Source organism: Triturus cristatus, chromosome 5_2 (genome assembly GCF_964204655.1).
Source record: "Triturus cristatus chromosome 5_2, aTriCri1.1, whole genome shotgun sequence".
Classification (NCBI taxonomy): domain Eukaryota; kingdom Metazoa; phylum Chordata; class Amphibia; order Caudata; family Salamandridae; genus Triturus; species Triturus cristatus.
Window position 1 is genome coordinate 375,626,483 of NC_140588.1, and position 19,731 is coordinate 375,646,213.

General features: G+C 45.2%; 1 protein-coding gene across 2 annotated transcripts in view; it reads left to right on the plus strand.

The window, feature by feature from the left end:
• The window catches only part of DSP (desmoplakin), a 222,571-nt gene extending 218,068 nt beyond the window's left edge, over nt 1-4,503 (plus strand). For both annotated transcript variants that reach the window (XM_085607227.1, XM_085607228.1), the window contains exon 24: nt 716-4,503. In XM_085607227.1, coding sequence (XP_085463353.1) covers nt 716-3,901 — 3,186 coding nt within the window. In that variant the 3' untranslated portion in view covers nt 3,902-4,503. The remainder of the gene's footprint in view (nt 1-715) is intronic.
• The last annotated feature ends 15,228 nt before the right edge of the window (nt 4,504-19,731 follow it).

Here is a 19,731-nt window from a genome sequence, read left to right on the forward strand (position 1 = left end):
CTGCACCCAGAAAACATGGATGCTACCACAATGTAAAATACAATGCATAAATATGACATTGCAGTGTCTACTAGTACATATATTTATATTTCAGACATAATAAAGTGCTGAAGTGTGCCAAGTTGTTTAACTCACAGTGTTACTATTTTCCTATAAAGCTATGTATATAACTATAAAACCAAGTATTGTCTTTTCTTCCACTTTGATCATAAGCTGCTTTTGAAAATGACTGTTTAATAAGTACTTACCTTTTGGGATTGTTTCTCTTCTTGTAATTTAATCCTTTTAAATTGTTTTTTCCTTCCTCCTAATCAGGCATTCCTTTTAACCACCTGTATTTTCCGTGCTTGTTTTGCTATGTGTGCCTTGAATCATGTATAACATATGCTAACTGAATTAAAATTCTGACACATATTATAACCTGTATTAGGTGTGAGATCCATTATTAACCAAAGTTCTTTCTAATCCTTCTTCCAAATAACAAACATATTAATTTCTTTCTTTTCAAAGGTACGTTTCTCCCCTTCTGCTTTTTATAATTTTTTTCAAACCTTTGTTAGAGGTCAATACTTTAGGAAAGCCAATAGGCCAATACGTTGAAAATCAGTAGTCTAAAATAGTAAATTTATTGAATGTATGAAAGTTTTAAGATTATCTAAATAATCTGAACGATTCCAATGACAAAATATTATTCTCTCATTGTTTTCCCATCCAGGCAACAAATAAGATTAAGGAGTCCAAAAGCCAAATTACAGAAATTACACAAGAAAGAGAGAGCCTGTTGATGAAAATCAAACTCTTGGACCAAGACAAAGCACGACTACAAAGATTAGAAGAGGAGTTAAGCCGAGCTAAAGCAACACTAGATTCCGAGACTCGACTAAAGCAACGGTTAGAAGATGAGAAACAGCAAATCCGCAATGACTTAAACCAGTGGAAGAGCCAGTACAGCCGTAAAGAGGAGGATATTCGAAGGATTGAATCAGAAAAAGAAAAAGCAGAGAGAGAAAAAATGACTCTGAAAAGTGAAATTGAAAGACTGCAGGCAGAGATCAGGTCGATTGAGGAGAGATGCCGGCGCAAGCTTGATGAGACCAACCGAGCCAGTCAGTCTGAGCTTGAAGCTCAGCGTTTGGCTCTGCAGAGGGAGTTAGAAAATCTTAAGAGACGATCTATTGGCTCCAGTATACATACGCAAACTGAAGAAGAACTATCAGTAGATCCCTCAAAATTTGTTTTTGATGGTTTGCGGAAAAAGGTTACAGCACGGCAGCTTCTTGAATGTCAGATCATAGACAAAACAACATATGACAAGTTGCTCAAGGGGCAAAAGTCTGTAACAGAAGTTGCTGCAGACATTGAACCATATCTTAGAGGGGCTGGGGCAATTGCCGGTGTATCTCCAACACCAAAGGAGAAATATGCATTTGTAGAGGCAAAGCGGAAGAAGTTAATTGATCCTGAAGCAGTTGTAAAGCTTTTGGAAGCCCAGGCAGCCACAGGTGGTGTTATTGACCCATACAAAAATGAAAGGTTGACAGTGGACAATGCTATTGCCAGAGATCTAGTTGATTTTCCAGACCGAGAGCTCATTTATGCGGCAGAAAAGGCTGTCACTGGATTCAAGGACCCATACTCTGGGAAGACTGTAGCCCTTGGAGAGGCAATAAAGAAAAACCTAATTGATAGACAAACAGGGATGCGCCTGCTTGAAGCTCAGTTAGCCGCCGGAGGCATTGTGGACCCAGTAAACAGTGTTTACTTACCTAAAGAGGTTGCCTTGTCCCGAGGGCTGATTGATCGAGACCTGTATAAAAGTTTGAATGAATCAAGAGGCTACATTGATCCGCTCACAAAAAAAGAAGCCAGTTATGCACAACTAAAAAATAAATGCAGAATAGAACCACACACAGGTTTGCTCCTCTTGCCAGTAATAAAGAGAAGCATGTCCTTTCAAGGTATAAGGCAGCCGGTTACTGCAAATGAGTTGGTAGACTCAGGTGTTCTGCGTGCAACAACTCTTGAACAACTTGAACAAGGTCAAATTACTTTCGAAGAAGTCAATGAAAGCATTAAAGAATATCTTCAGGGATCTAGCTGCATTGCTGGCGTATACAATGAGGCCACAAAAGAAATAATTGGCATCTATGCAGCAATGAAGAAAGGCTTGCTGCGACCAGGTACCACTCTTGAGCTTCTTGAAGCCCAAGCAGCCACTGGTTTCATAGTGGATCCTGTCAATAATCTGAGATTGCCAGTTGAAGAAGCATATAAAAGGGGACTAATTGGAATAGAGTTTAAGGAGAAACTTATTTCTGCTGAACGGGCTGTTACAGGGTACAAAGACCCAGAGACAGGAAATATCATCTCTCTGTTCCAGGCGATGAACAAAGAACTCATTGAAAAAGGGCATGGGATTCGTTTACTAGAGGCTCAGATTGCAACCGGTGGAATAATTGATCCCAAAGCCAGCCATCGTTTACCAGTAGATTCTGCATACAAACGTGGCTATTTCAATGAAGATATGAATGAGATTCTTTCTGATCCAAGTGATGACACCAAAGGATTCTTTGATCCTAACACAGAGGAAAATTTAACTTATTTGCAACTGAAGGACCGGTGCATCGTGGACAGCAAAACTAATCTCTGCCTGCTGCCCCTGAGAGAGAAGAAAAAAGCCGTGCAAACATCCCAAAAGAATACACTAAGAAAACGGAGAGTTGTTATAGTTGATCCAGACACAAACAAGGAAATGACTGTGCAGGAAGCATATAACAAACGTCTTATTGATTATGAAACATTTATTGAACTCTCAGAACAGGAGTGTGAATGGGAAGAAATAACTATAAGCGGATCCGATGGCAGCACACGAGTCGTTCTGGTGGACAGGAAAACGGGAAACCAGTATGATATCCAAGAATCAATAGAAAGAGGTGTGATTGATAAAACAGAATTTGAGAAGTATCGCTCTGGAACTTTGAGCCTCACTCAGTTTGCAGATATAATCTGCCAGAAGAATGGCTCTGATGATGTGTTAATTGCCACCAGGCTTGATTCAGTGAGCAGAACGCCGTCTTCACCAGGATTTAGAGGTAGCTCAATTACCAAAAGTGGTTCTTTCTCAGATCTTCTGGAAGATTTGAGTCCAATTGCTGCCATATTTGATACTGAAAATGTAGAAAAGATTTCCATTACAGAAGGCATCCAACGCGGCATTGTTGACACAATTACAGGGCAACGCTTACTGGAAGCCCAAGCTTGCACAGGAGGCATAATAAATATTTCCACTGGTCAAAAGCTTTCGCTCCAGGATGCTGTTTTGCAGGGTATGATTGATCAAGAGATGGCAACAAGGCTGAAACAGGCTCAGAAAGCCTATGTTGGGTTTGAAGGTGTGAGAGGAAAGAATAAATTGTCAGCAGCAGAAGCCATGAAGGTCAACTGGCTACCATATGAAGCTGGCCAGCGCTTTCTTGAATTCCAGTACATCACTGGAGGCCTGATTGATCCAGAAGTGCAGGGGCGGATTTCTACAGAGGAGGCTATTAGAAAAGGGATGATAGATGGGCGAGCTGCACAGAAATTACGAGATGTCAACAACTATCCCAAAGTCTTGACCTGCCCGAAAACCAAATTAAAGATCTCCTACAAAGAAGCTATAGACCGATCGATGGTAGAAGATAAGACTGGATTACGAATGATTGAAGCATGCTCAATGTCATCTAAAGGCATCAGTAGTCCATACAATGTGTCTTCTGCTCCAGGCTCCCGGTCAGGCTCCCGTCCAAGCTCCCGTAGTGGATCTCGGAGAGGTAGTTTTGACGCAACATCTTCATCGTCCACAGCCAATACCTACAGTTATTCTTATCAAAGTGTCAGCAGCAGTTCAGCTGGGGTCTAGATAGATAGTTGTTGGATATTCAGTTGTTTGTTATAACAAAGTTTCTGGTAGAAACAACATACTTTCACTGTACAGCAGTTTTAGAAAAAATAAGCCATACACTGTACATTGTAAAAGGCTTTTAAGCTTGTCTGTTTTATTGATCATCAAGAAGAACATGAAAATGCTTTTTGCCTAGCAACATTGCAAATGTATTTGGGTACTGAAAAATAATAAATTCCTGACTTGTTCATTTTTTTTATGTTCTTAAACAATGTTTAGATATTTTTAATGCATCTTTTATTAAACTATATATCTTTTACTTAAAAGTACACATTTGTACCTGAAACCAGTAATGGTATAATATGGAATGCCTGTATTATCTTGCTTTCTGATGCATGGCTTCACCGGGCAGTTTTAGTTTCAAAGTATAAACATATCCCACATACTTTACCAGACCTCTTGGAATGTTGTCTCATGTTCAATTAGATCTCTGCTGGTCAGGTTGTTTTTAGCATTAGCTTTTCCGGGGAAATCGTGACCAATGTAATTTTGCTTCTTCAGTGTCTTGTACTGTATATGAAATGGTTTCTCAAAATAAGCAATAAATCTTTAAACTAGTAGAACCGTGTATCTTTGTGATTCTGGCACGCTATAACATATCTAGTCTGTTTTGGGGTTTAGGAACAACAAATATATCTTCGTGCAGAAGACAAAAATTGAGCAATTGATGAAGTTGCACCTAAGCAAATCTTTACTACAAATTATTTGTGGTTTTACGCTCAATACCTTCCTTTTACCAAAATGTAAGCTAGAGTCATTAGAACTCTGTTCTTGATAATAGTATGTAGTAGGGCAACAGTACATGTGCACCCCTGTCTTTCCAGTGTCCCCCTTATGACCCATGTTTAGTTCTATTTTTCTTTATCTAAAAAAACGAGACTGTCCCATCATGCTTCTAGTTCCTTGATTCCTTAGCAGAGCAACTCGTATTCCCTCAGACTTGTAGATTTTTGTGCCAGCACTACTATTACAGTTTGCTTTACATGTTCTAGTTAATTTCTAAAACTTAGTTGTCAGGAGTGTGGACACTAAGCGAGACCACTCACGGTGTCTTATACCGTGTAAAGTATGTTCTCATTACCATTGTCACTTTCAATGTCTCTTCACAGATAGGCCTTTGATTTTCTCGGAACTTAATCCAGTACATGAACTAGTTCTTTAGACTTTTATATTACATGCTTAATGAATGTGAAAATGATTGCAAGAATTCACCACATGTTTTTTTAAGGTACCTATGGAGTGGCAGACTATGCTAACAGCCTCCATCTACTTTCATGCAGCACTTCTGCTTTTCTTTTCATTTCTTTACCGGACTGAAGCAGAGGAAGAATTGTGATGTGAGGATCTAAGGGAATAAATATGTATTAACAAGGAGTATGTGGGTGCTTTGAGTATCAAAAACATGGGGTGGCAGTAAATATTGAGTTAGTGGTCAAAAGAGAGTAATGAGGATCTGAGGCTACGGGTGTGGCAGTAAAGCAAATAGCCTTGGAGATAATGGCAATGGGTATAAGACAAATAGGTGATTGATCAGGATTAGATATCCCAATGACCACCATCCACAAGGAAAAATCTGACACGGAGGGAGTAGTTGGTATTAGGGATCCAACACAAACATGGCAGGGGCAGTGAGTGTAAGATATGAAGGTGGTAGACCGGCAAAGAAGATCAGAAACACAGAGTCTGGTGGCAAAATGAGGGGAAATATATCAGCTGCCTATTATGAAGGCAATGTATGTGTGGGAAGAACAAGATGGTTCACAAAGGTCTTGTAAATAATAACCATCCGTCATGCACTCTTATTTGTGGCTCATTCTCTTATGAGAAAGTACTTTGTTAAAACTCCTTAAAGTTTGAAAGGTCCCTGAATCTAAAATAAATGCTATTAAATACTGTACAGCAATCTGGTCTTCATATAATAGGCATATCTTATTTTAGGGCACTGCAGGCACCTTTACTATTTCAGGGAGAGGCATTTACCCAGCATTCATATTCTATGTGGGTTAATCTTCCCCCTGGCAGATGCATCAATACCAAGCACAAGACTGCTTTACCTGTACTGCATGTTTCATGTTCTCCCAATACCTTTTTGTTTTCTCCATACTAATGTTGAAAGTGGTGTTTCTTAGAAATGCAGATTTAGCACCCTTTCAAGAATTCTGCAATGCTGAAGAAACTCCTGAGCTAACCCGAAAATTATATAGGGATAAAAGCGGGGATAGGGGTAGATTGTGGGATTCTTGTGAGGCCTGTTTTCTAATATTGATCCTAATTTTCTCTTCAGTCACCTTCATAAAATATAGATGACCTTCACCTCTCTATTCAATGTGAGTAGAAGACAGGGAAGTAGAGAAAGAAGAAGCAAGCCTGCTTAAGACCTAGACCTTCTGCTGCATTGAACGCTGTTCATTTTTAGTGGCTCTGATGGAATGGTAGGCTAAGGTAACAGTGGTACCCATTCTTATGCGGTAACTGTGTTTTCATGCGGGATTGTGCAGGTGGAAGAAGATCCTTAAAAGCATTGTGAATTTGTCTTTTATGATGTTTTGCATGGCTCCATCACGGAAGTTTGGTTGTCTGCCTATTTGCTCAACAATTCACACTTGCCATGAAAGAGTTCCAAATATTCATTTATTGTGCTGATGTTTGATTACCAATGCTCATGAAAATTTCTGAGAACATATATTTTGGTTTAAGTCTAAGAGGTACTTAAAGTTTAAATTTTGTCAAACAGATTTTAGTTCTCTCGAAAAATATAATGAATAGGTGCCCTAATAAGGATGGCTCTTAAGTTAGAGCCACTAAATAGGGTTCCCCTCTTAGAACGGTTAGCAGGAATATGATCTGATTTGGTTCCATTGAGAAGGACTGGTTCTGAGGCCTGGTTGTGACGCCTGGTTTTTGACACTGGTTCAAACGAATTGAAGATGATTCAAAGTTGGGATGACAATATTATTCCATGGCCTGAAAGTAAGGGAACGGTGCAATATAAACAACTGTATATAGCCCAAAAATGGACTGTGACTACACATGCTTTAAAGCATCCATTAAGGTGTTGGTGGAGCAAGATAATTGAAGATCTTAAATAAAATTATTTGATGAATATATCTTCATCACGACAGTGGTTTATATAATGTGAATTTGGTCCTCTATTTTTCATTGAGGGCTTTGGTAGCAATTCTGAAAAGACTGCCTCCCTGCGCAGACAGTGTAGGAGCAGGCCATTGGAGAACCTTCTGGGCGTACTCGTTCTTGGTCAGCAATGGCATTGAAATGGTGTTTTTATTTGAAGAAATGCCTTAAAAGGTTGAATGTTAGACCTGTTGCACACACATGGAGAGCACTGAAGAACTCTTTCCCTTCCACAATTTGCTTTGTGCAGAAATTAACTGTGTTGATGTAACACTAGAACAGATATTCAGGATTGACGCACTGTATCATAGAATTGGTTTTCTGAGTTTGAAGAGGATGTTGAATTTTAGCTAAATTTTTATATATACTTCTGATTATTACATGCTAGTTGTTAATCACTGAGCCACTATAATGTGATTGTGAAGTTTTATAAACTTAAAAGTAAAATATGTAATTTGAGATTACGCAAAGTAGTCTATTTTCAAGTATAGGACAAGACTTCAGGGTGGTTGTTTCATGTAACACACGTAACATGGAATGTATGACATATCCAGAGTGAACCCTCTACACTGTTAATCAGAGCACTGATATTTAATTAGAAAGAACTTGCGGCCCGATTATGATGGTGAGTGGACTGCCCGACAGGCTGTCGGCAGTCCCGCAGTAAGCATTTTGATGCAACCGCCATGCCTATATTTTGCATTGCGGCAGGTGCTGCCTGCTGCAGCACCCTCTGCCATGCAAAAAAAGGGACACTGCATATATCCCTGCACTACTTGGCAGGCACCATGCAGTACCTGCCACATGGTGCAGGGATATGTAGGGCGCTATAGGTGCCCCCCCAGGTCCCGTATCTGGGGGCAACAATGTCCCTTTCCGCCAGCCTTTTCATGGGTTCACCGCCATGAAAGGGCCAGTGGAAAGGAACATCGTAATTCCTACGGCGGTGCCTGATATATGCATCGCCACCATTGTAGGCATCACTCCGCCTCCGATGGACCCGTCGGATGTGTGGCAGTCAGTCTTTCTGGCTGCCACGCAGCCGCCCGCTATCCAAATGTGGAGGGCGGAATACTTGTTTGTGATGGCGGTGGGACCATCACCAATGGACTGTTGGTGGCCGCCCACCACCATCGTAATTGAGCCCTCAGTCATCTATCAATTCTGCCCTAAAACTCTGATCACTATGAACTTTGTAGTTTAATCGCGAGGCTCACAATAGCATGGGGGCTGTTGTCAGACAAGGACAACAACTCTTCAATATGCTTCTTATACTGCTCCTTGAAATCAACCCTTCCAGCACTCCAAAAATAAAATGCCATGGTTCTTGTACTGTATGACAATACTATTCTGCTAACCAGGTGGATAGCATGTCTTGCCGGTCTGAGCGAGTTGTGTACCTCTATCGGACATTGAAGATTTGTTTTGTACACCCTGGACTACCCTATCTTTCTTTTATCAAACCCACTTGCAAGAAATAAAGCGACAGGCATATTAAGTAAACTGTGCGATGCTAACTTCAGTGGAAGCCTAACTTCTTTGTCCAAATTCATCAGTGTCTGCGTGTTTCTGCCAAGAACAATGGTACATATCCTTAGCTGCGCAGTAGTCTGCCATTCTCATAGAATGATTTTTTTGGTCAGTTGGGAAGGGAACTTGTGCTATACCAAAAAACCAACACAGTTCAAAGCAAGGGGGTCTAAGGGAATTTTTACCGACCACAACAAGATTTATTCCCCATACAATATATCAAAAAACAGTACGAAACCTTGGGGTCTATGTACAAAACATTATGAAAAGTGTGCCCGAGCACTACTAAAGCTTGATAAGCCTCACAGCACCAAACCAATGACTATGCCTCACAGCAAGAAACTGTGGGCATATCCCTTTAAAGGACGAAATCCCTCACTCACCAGAGGTGACATACTTCATCATTTGGGATTCTCCTCCCAGAGGAAAAACCTAGCTCCTTTGGGGGTTACAACTTCCTCTCTATGAGGAAGGAGCTCAGGGATGTTTTCAAATGTAGGTGGAGTTGACTAAGTCCACAAATGATGAGCAACGATAATGTGAGAGAGGGCGCAGCGCAAAGCATAAATGAATGTGAAGAAAGTGCAATTAAAACTAGCTAGAGAGCGTAAATCATGTGCTTTATTCTAATACATTCTCTTCATTCATTCAAATGCTTATAAAAGCGGGAGACCTATGTATAGGTTGACCCATTAATGGTTTGTACATCGTTTCTTCTAGAGTGGTGCCCCATCCTGAGCTGTCGCCAGGTTGAGGTGGGTTACTTACCCAGCCGACTGCGGGTAAGCCTTGTATTTTTATTGCTATTCTCAGCACTATACCTCTGGCATTGCACAATAGAATCACAGATGAATTGCATATTATTCTGTGCTTTGTTCATTTCCTTCCCTTTAGGTAACGTTTCCTAGAAGAACAGATAGACTGATTCAAGTTCCTGTTCTTCTTTCCTTTTATGTTCACATCACTTACACATTCATGCAGCAGCACCATTAGAGGTCCTGACGAAAGCTTTGCCCACGACTGGGCTACAGGCTGAAACATGTCGACCATTACTTTTCACTCTACCCAAGCGGTTTAAATCTATACCGCTGGTGCACTGTTTTTTAACTCTGGCAGAGAATGTATTAGAATAAAGCACATAATTTACGCTCTCTAGCTAGTTTTAATTGCACTTTCTTCACATTCATTTATGCTTTGCGCTGCGCCCTCTCTCACATTATCGTTGCTCATCATTTGTGGACTTAGTCAACTCCACCTACATTTGAAAACATCCCTGAGCTCCTTCCTCGTAGAGAGGAAGTTGTAACCCCCAAAGGAACTAGGTTTTTCCTCTGGGAGGAGAATCCCAAATGATGAAGCATGTCACCTCTGGTGGGTGAGGGATTTCGTCCTTTAAAGGGATATGCCCACAGTTTCTTGCTGCATAGTCATTGGTTTGGTGCTGTGAGGCTTATCAAGCTTTAGTAGTGCTCGGGCACACTTTTCATAATGTTTTGTACATAGACCCCAAGATTTCTTACTGTTTTTTGAACTTATGCTATACTTCATCTTCCATTAATCAATTATGTTTTTCAGATCATCCAATGAAATTATGGAAATGTATATTATTACAGCCTTACAACTTTTAACATTGCAAAGAACAGTATCCTGGATCATCTACAGTGGATGTGTCCAGTATATGGCCAAGAGGAACAGATCAGCGACAAATTTTCAGGATAATATACTAACCATCGTAATGAGTTCCACTTGGAGTCATTGTATATAAATATATTTTTGGTAGTTAGCCTGAACATCTGGCATGAATCTCACACATTTGGATGTACAATGGAAACTTGTGCCCTACAAAGACGGGATCTTGTGCCACAGGAAAGAGAACAAATGAGTCATTGCCTACAACTTTCAAATGCCAAAGCTTTATTTTTCAGAAACCAGTGTTTGCCTGCATTCATCTTTCAGGATCATATAAATGAGGTTGTGTGTAACAAGGATTAACTCTTATCAGATCTTCAGGAAAGCAAAAGTAGTCTTATCTTTTGCTGTGGGATACCAGGAAACAAGATCACTACCTTTATAGCAAATTACTGTGATTTCATTCACTGTTGATATTAATGATATATGTTTCCAAGTTTCTTTAAACAAATACCTGTTCCTCACTGGTTACTGAAAGAATACACCACGTGATTAGATTTCCTCTTCTGATGAGACAACCGTGGTCTATTTTAGCAAGGTATGTCTGCTGCAATTGGATCTCACTTAAGCGGACAGTGTTTTAGATTGTTGTTGTTAAGAAACCAAATACCCCCTTAACTTAGATTTTGTGCAGCAATAGTACATTTCTGTTTCCCAGGACCAGAACCTATATGCAGTAACAGTACGCTTCTGCTCCCAGCTACCTCTCCTATTAATTATTGACTCTATACTTGTTTTTGAGTGTGTACAGTGCTCTGCTACCTTTTGACTAGGTCCCGTTATCCAAACAAGCATTTGCAATGCTATAGGTCTCACATTTCTCAGAGTTAGAGCTGTTGGCGTTGTAAGTGACAATGTCTTTTACTGTTGTGTTTTGATTTGGAGTGTAGTAGATGTATGAACACACACAGCTGCAGCACTGCCTAGAGAATTCAGAATGATGAATTACCACTGGGTACAACCCTGCCTAGATAACTAAGAATGGGGAATTATCACTGGGAACAGAGAAGTAGCTGCAGCACTGTGTAGAAGACTTAGACTGAGGAATTACCACTGGGACAAGAGAAGCAGCTGCAGCACTGTTTAGGGGATTAAGAATGATGACTTAACCCTGGGAACAGAGAAACATCTGCAACAGTGCCTATAGGACTAAGAAATGGGAATTACCACTGCGAACAGAGACACAGCTGCCACATTTATGGCCAGATAAAGAACAAGATTTGCAGCCCTGTTTATGGAAATGGAGCAATGGAGCTCCGAGCGAGTGGAACATAATGCTAAAAATGAAAAATTTGTTGAAAGGGAGCGAGTAATGTCAAATTTCTAGCTTTCTAACTTTGTGACAGCTCACCTTGATATTTAGTGACCCAGACACGCATTAGTCATTTATCTGTTAACCGATCAAACCCACATGACTCAAAACATTCAACTATTACAATACTCCAAGCACTCACTTTATATATTATATTTTGCAAACATGAAGTGACCTCGAAAGGATTTGAAACTGTGACTTCAAAGGAAGCATGATCAACTGTGAGGCAGGCTAATTTCCCACTGAGCTATGCAACAACTACCTTGACTTCACATGTTTAAATGTCTTCACTCCCATCTTGTAAGAAAAGGCAACGGTGTGCTATGCATAGACAAAACATGAATTGTTTCTGGCCCTTAAGTTCTCCTTTTTAGTCTTGCTATTCTTCAGTGTTGAAGCTGGAGCCTTAAATATAAATGCACACATTAATGCAAGCACAGAGTAAGAGCTTAAATAGGCAGATGTAAATGAAGTGTCCATGTCACACTCACTACATGTAAGGCACTCTCACACCTCTGGAAATGTACTCAGGAGTTTTTACAGACCCATCTGCAAGTACCATGAGAGGCACTGGCGTAGAGCATGGCAGCTTCCTCTCCCTGTGGGCATGTCAGCGGGTGATGGCTCGACACACTGTCAATGTCCCACTCCCCTTACTCTAACAGATGCTGTGCGGCGGTCCCTCCTGCATCTATCATGCAGAGTAAGACAGCCTTTCCCGGCAACTTCGATGCTGCCTCTGCTAACGGCACCGCGGAGGTGGTAGGCTGGGACACCTACAGCGACAGGGTCTGAAGTCCATCAGTCACAGTCCTGCAGAGCAGGAGGATCTCGTGTAACCATTGCATGCTACCCACACCTACTGAGGGATACAAGAGGAAAGAATGGCCACACAGAAAACAGACGGCAGCTGGTTGAGAGGAGCCAGGTGACTTCACAGCACAGTGCTAGCAGAGGTGAGGTACTATTCAGAGACGAAAGCATGGGCGCTCTGTTGGGAGGAGTCAGAAATTGTCCCGCCCTCCCCTACGGCTGCAGCTAGCGGGTAAAAGAAATGGTTTAGACAGCCTGCTAAGTGACTATTTCTTTCAAGTGCTTACATGGCTCGGTGCAGCATAGGGATCCCGCAGCCTCACACCAAAACAAGATGGCAGTGGAAGCGGCAACGGATGGAAAGCAAAGCGGCTGTCCCCGAAGTTGTGGCGCATCAGAAACATGAAAAAGAGTGTTCGAGGCATATGAGCTGCAGATTATACACTGTGCATAGATAGCCATCTGGTGTTGGGCCCGGATGTTTGCAGTTTGTTTTTCCTCTTGGAAAGTCTTTGGAAGTCACGAGTTCGGTGACTCCTCCCTTGGTTCGTATTGCGCATGGGCTTCGGCTCCATCCTCTGATTGTTTTTTTCCGCCATCGGGCTCGGATGTAATACTTCGCGCTCCGGTTCCGAATTTTCCAGTTCAACGATCGACGCAAAATCCTCGCTCATCGAGATACTTCAGACAATAAATCATCTTAATCACCTTCTCTTCGGCACTTCTTCGATTCCGGTCGTCGACGGCGGCCTTCGGGCCTAATCCGGCTCCGGTCTCGGCTGATGGAAAGAACTCCTTTCAAGAAGTGCCCTAGATGTGGGTCCAAGTTTCCCCACACCGATCTCCACAAGGTGTGCAACCTCTGCCTCTCCCCTGAACACGAGGCTCGAGACTGTCCCGCCTGCAAGTCTTTTCGCTCTAAAAGACTATTCTAGATCAAAGAGCTAGACGCAACATGGCGCACTCCTTGACCTCCGCTCCAGTCGACATCTTTGGGGACGATGTCGAAGCTCCGGGACAGCAGAACATCGAGGAAGAGGACGAGCCAGCCTACCACCGGTACCGAAAAACACCCTTCGGCACCGAAGAAAAGATCGGCCTCCATCTCCACACCGAACCCAGTACCAAATCCTTCGGTGTCGAAACCTGCTCTGCCGGTGCCGACCAAACATCACAAGGCCTCGGAACCGACACTCCCGTGCCGAAGCCTTCTACGGCGCCGACCAAAAGATCGGAGGTCCCAAAGAAGCACGGCTTGGACAAGCCTAAAAAGCCGTCGGCCCCGAAAACTTCGGCGCCGACCGAGCAACCAGTGTCGCAAGAACTTTTTACACCGGATCCTCTCCAAAAGACTCTCACCAAGGATCCAAAAACTGGACATTTGACATTGTCTACAAAAAAGAGACACTTGGACAAACCAGCTCCACCTCCACCTCCAAAGAGGAAGGACACAGCTACCTCTCCTTTCAGAGTGCCTTCCCCTCCTCCTCCACCTCCTCCACCCTCCCCACCCTCTCCAACCCCGCCTCATCGTTCCCCAACCTTGTCTCCTGTCCCAGACGACTTAGGAGACCCATTTTATGATCCAGCAGATATGCCACAGGATCCCACCCCTACTGGATCTCCAGACCCATGGGACGACTATAATAATCCGGACATCCCAGATGTCCCACAGGATGACCTTTACCCATCTATGCCATCCCCACCTGAAGATTCCTTGGGTTTTCACCACCTATTACAAAAGGCGGCACACTACCACGGGGTGGAGTTACACACTGACCCAGTAGAGGAGGATTTTCTCCTAGACACCTTTGACGACGCACATAGGTCTACTGCCATCCTACCTATGTTAAAAGGGGTGATTAAACAGGCACCGGAGGTCTTTAAAGACCCAGTCAGGGCCAGGGTCCTAAACCCCCGTATAGAGAAGAAATACAAAGCCGCCCCCACAGACCCTTCATATATTAAAGGCCCTGCACCTTTGGATTCCCTAGTAATGTCTACAGCTAGGAAACGCTCCAATTCTCAGGCGTCAGGAGAAGCACCACCACCTGACAAAGAGTCCAAGCTCCTAGACGCGTCATGGAAGCGCACTGCGTCACAAGCCGCCAAGATATGGCGTATCGCCAACACGCAAGCGCCATTGGCCAGATACGACAGGGCACATTACGATGAGTTAGAGACCATCATGCACCATCTCCCAGAAAAATATAAGAACAGGGCCAATGAATTGATCCAAGAGGGAAAACTAATAACTAATACCTCTATTCACTGTGCCCTAGATGCAGCAGATACAGCCTCCAGGGCCATAAACACCAGTGTCCTTCTACGTCGCCATGCCTGGCTCAGAGTTTCAGGTTTTAAACCTGAGGTACAAGCCTCTATATTAAATCACCCATTCGACCAAGATCATCTATTTGGCCCAAAAGTTGACGAAGCCCTCGAAAAGATGAAAAAAGATACTGACGTGGCGAAATCCATGGGAGCCCTACAGTCGCACACTCCTAGGCGCTCCTTTTGCCGCTCTTCCTTTCGAGGCACGGGCAGAGGCTACTCCTCAGATACTGCATCCACGTCCTACAAATCCCCTCCTCAATCTACCTTCACAAAGGGTTATCAAAGAGGTGGATACAGAGGAAATAATAACAAGGGCCGAGGCAAGACAAATACCGCCCGCTCTGCCACACCTAATACCCAATGACTTTCCCTCACTCCCTCTAGACCATTCCACTCCGGTCGGGGGCAGAATACAACATTTCCTTCACATCTGGGAGACAATCACCTCAGACAGATGGGTGACACAAATTATTCAGTCAGGGTATTGCTTAGAACTAACATCTGCCCCCCCAAACATTCCACCCAGGCACCACCCTATGTCTCAAGAACATACTGCACTACTAAAACAGGAGGTGATCTCCCTCCTGCAAAAAGGAGCCATAGAGCAGGTCCCCTTAAATCAGCAAAATTTAGGGGTCTACTCCCTGTACTTTCTGATTCCAAAGACAGACGAGACTCTATGACCTATCCTAGATCTCAGACCTCTAAACACTTACATACATTCGGACCATTTTCACATGGTCACCCTTCAACAAGTTCTCCCACTTCTTTCCCAGAACGATTTTCTCACTACTCTGGACTTGAAAGACGCATACTTTCATATCCCAGTACACCAGTCTCACAGAAAGTACCTCAGATTTGTGGTGGACGGGCAACATTACCAGTTCAAGGTGCTCCCGTTCGAGGTAACAACAGCACCAAGGGTTTTCACCAAGTGCCTAGCAGTAGTAGCCGCATACCTCAGAAGACAGCACATTCACGTCTTTCCGTATCTGGACGACTGGCTAATAAAAGCCACGTCCTACGATCAATGTGTGCAACACACCGCTGCTACAGTCCAACTACTCCATCAGCTAGGTTTCACGGTGAACCATCAAAAATCCCACCTGGTACCATCACACACAAAACAATACCTCGGTGCCACCATAGACACCTCAAAAGCCATAGCCTATCCCAACCCTGCCAGGATAGCAAAGATACAGGCTCTGCGTCAAAAATTAATATCTCAACACTCTCTCCCAGCAAGAGTGTTTATGCAACTGATAGGGATGATGGCCTCTTGCATCTTCATAGTGCCCCATGCAAGACTCCAAATGCGTCCACTCCAGGAGTGCTTAGCGCGCCAGTGGAACCAGGCCCAGGGACAACTGGCAGATCTGGTGTTGGTAGACGGTCGCACCCATCGCTCTCTGCTGTGGTGGAACACCACAAACCTTTCCAGAGGTCGACCGTTCCTGGACCCGGTCCCACAAATAATCCTAACAGCAGACGCATCGCTCTCCGGCTGGGGAGCTCATCTGTTACATCTCACAGCACAGGGCACATGGACGCCACAACAGAAGTTACTCCACATCAACCATCTGGAGTTACTTGCAATCTTCCTCGCCCTAAAATCCTTCCAGACGCAGATTTCAGGCAAGGCAGTCCTCATTCGCACAGACAACATGACTGCCATGTACTACATTCAAAAGCAAGGGGGCACACCCTCTCCACAGCTCTCTCTCAGTTAGCTCAGAGCATATGGAGATGGGCAATTCCACAAAAAATCTTTCTCCTGGCCCAACACGTCCCAGGAGTCCAAAACACCATGGCAGATCTGCTCAGCAGACAAACGCAGCAGATACACGAGTGGGAACTTCACCCACAAGTTCATCACCCGTTCTTTCAGAAGTGGGGGCATCCACACATAGACCTATTCGCCACCCACGAAAACAAAAAATGCCCAAGCTTCGCCGCCAGATATCCACACCCATTGTCCAAAGGCAATGCGATATGGATGAACTGGTCAAACAAATTTGCATACACTTTTCCACCTCTCCCACTAATTCCATTAGTAGTGCGAAAGCTACAACAGCATTCCCTAACACTGATCCTAGTAGCTCCAACATGGGCCAGACAACCGTGGTACACCACACTGCTGGAATTCTCAGTAGTACCACACCAAAAGCTACACCTCTCACCATGCCTCCTAACCCAGAACCATGGAGAGATCAGGCACCTGGACCCAGCTCAGCTCAACCTTGCAATCTGGCTCCTGAGGTCCTAGAATTCGGATACCTTAACCTTGTCCCTGATTGCATGAATATTATCAGGGAAGCTAGACGCCCTACTACTAGGGCATGCTATGCGGCAAAGTGGAAAAGATTTGTTGTTTACTGCCACAACAACACAATCCATCCTTTAAATGTGTCCATACAGCACATCATATGTTATTTACTCCACCTACAAAGGTGTAACCTAGCATATACTTCCATTAGGTTACACCTCACTGCCATTGCTGCTTACTTACAGAACAGGCAACACCTATCACTTTTCACAGTGCCTGCAGCCTTCATGGCCAGAGTAATTCCACCCAGAGTACCACCCTCACCTGTCTGGAATCTGAATATAGTTCTCACACGGTTAATGGGACCCCCTTTCGAACCATTACATAAATGTGAGCTGCAATTTCTCACATGGAAAACAGCATTTCTAGTAGCCATCACTTCCCTTAGAAGGATTAGTGAAATACAAGCACTCACTATACAGGAACCTTTTCTCCAAATGCATCAGAACAAGGTTGTACTCCGCACCAACCCAAAATTTCTACCCAAAGTCATTTCTCCATTCCATCTAAAACAGTCGATAGAATTACCAGTCTTTTTCTCACAACCTCAAACCGTTGCGGAAAGAGCATTTGTTGGAAAGGCGTTCGCCGGAGAGGGGTTCGATGCACGTCTTGCCCACCCCTTTGACCCACCTCTCCCAAGTAGGCCGAACCAGGCGCGCACACCCTGAGCTTACACTACGAACAGAGTGACACCACACGTATTCTTTGTAGGACGATAGGTTCTTTTATCGAAGGTTTCAAGGGATCTTTATGATCCAAAGCGTAAGGAGTACATCAGCGGCACAAGAGTCTACAAATCGGTGGTAGGGGAATGGGGGTAGCGGGACAGTCTTTGGTGGTAGTGTCTCTGCGAAGTACCCTGCGGATAGCTCACAATCCTCGAGCTGGAGGGTGTTGTTTCTCTGGGCGATCTCTTGCCAATTTGTCCTCGAGGGAAGAGCCGCGAGTCACTCAGCAGGCACAGGTAGTCGGAGTTCGGGAGCCGCGATCTTGTCAGCAGGGCTCAGATGGTTCAATGGCTGGGGGCCGCGAGTCACTCAGCAGGCCCAGGTGGTTCAGAGTTCGGGAGCCGCGATCTCGTCAGCAGGGCTTAGATGGTTCAATGGCTGGGGGCCGCGAGTCACTCAGCAGGCCCAGGTGGTTCAGAGTTCGGGAGCCGCGATCTCGTCAGCAGGGCTTAGATGGTTCAATGGCTGGGGGCCGCGAGTCACTCAGCAGGCCCAGGTGGTTCGGTGTTCGGGAGCCGCGACAGCGTCAGCAGGCTTCGATGGTTCCAGGTCTTCTCTGCCATTCGTTCCTCCGGCACCCCTTATTATACTCCCCCTGCCCTTTGAAGTCCGGAGTCCTCGCAGAGAGGGGCCTTGGGAGACTGAGGGGGTTCGGCGGGATTTCCTGCCGCTCGTTTCTTTGGTCTTTTCAGGTGGGTCTGGGAGGGACCCCAGACGCTCGGCAGGCGAGGCGCCTGCTCCCCAGGGGCCTGGTGGCCGATCGAGTCCTCCCGGGGGAAGGCGACCCGAGGTGTGACTGGGCTGGCGCCTCTGGGCCTGGCTCGGGGGTTCCCGCTCCCTCGGTCGGACATGCGTGATAGGGTGTCGAGTCTGTCGGGGGCTCTGGCCGGCCCTTGGGTCTGTGTGGCTGGGGCGGCTGGAGTCGGAGATGCCGTGTCTTGGGGGTGGTTGCAGGTTGGCTGAATGATCGGGAGGGCATACGCCGTGAGGCCGGTCTCACACGCGTCCCCCCCAGCTGAAAGGCGTGGAGAACTACCCATCCACTGGGGGGTTCTCCTCGCCGAAGCGGAAGAACCGGGACATGCCGTCGGCGTTGGCATGATCCGTTCCGGGGCGATGCTCGACAGTGAAGTCCATCCCTTGGAGGGAGATGGACCATCGTAATAGCTTGGGGTTCTCTCCCCTCATCTGCATCAGCCACCGCAAGGGCCGGTGGTCCGTCTGCACTCGGAAGTGGGTTCCGAACAAGTAGGGCCGTAGTTTCTTGAGGGCCCAGACTACGGCGAAGGTCTCTCGTTCTATGGTACTCCAACGCTGTTCGCGAGGCAGCAGCCTTCGGCTGATGAAGGCTATAGGCTGATCTATGCCTTTGTCGTTGAACTGCGAGAGGACGGCTCCGATGCCGTGTTCGGATGCGTCGGTCTGGACCACAAACTCTTGGGAGTAGTCGGGGGCCTTGAGTACTGGGGCGGTGCACATGGCGGTTTTCAAGGCCCCGAACGCCTGTTGGCACGGGGGGGTCCACTGCACCTTCTTCGGCAGTTTTTTGGAGGTCAACTCCATGAGAGGCCCTGTGAGGCCCCCATAGTTTTTAATGAACCTCCGGTAGTATCCTGTGAGGCCCAGGAAGGCCCGGACTTCCGTCTGAGTGGTGGGGGGCTCCCAGGACTTGATGGCGTCGATCTTTGGTTGGAGGGGGGCGACCTGCCCGCTGCCCACCTGATGCCCCAGGTAGACCACGGAGCCTTGCCCGAGCTGGCATTTGCTGGCCTTCACTGTTAGGCCGGCTTGGCGCAGGGCCAGCAGTACTTGCCGGAGGTGCTGGAGATGCTCGTGCCATTGAGAGCTGAATACGGCTATGTCGTCAAGGTACGCTGCGCTGAACTCCTCGAGTCCGGCCAGGACCTTGTTTACCAAC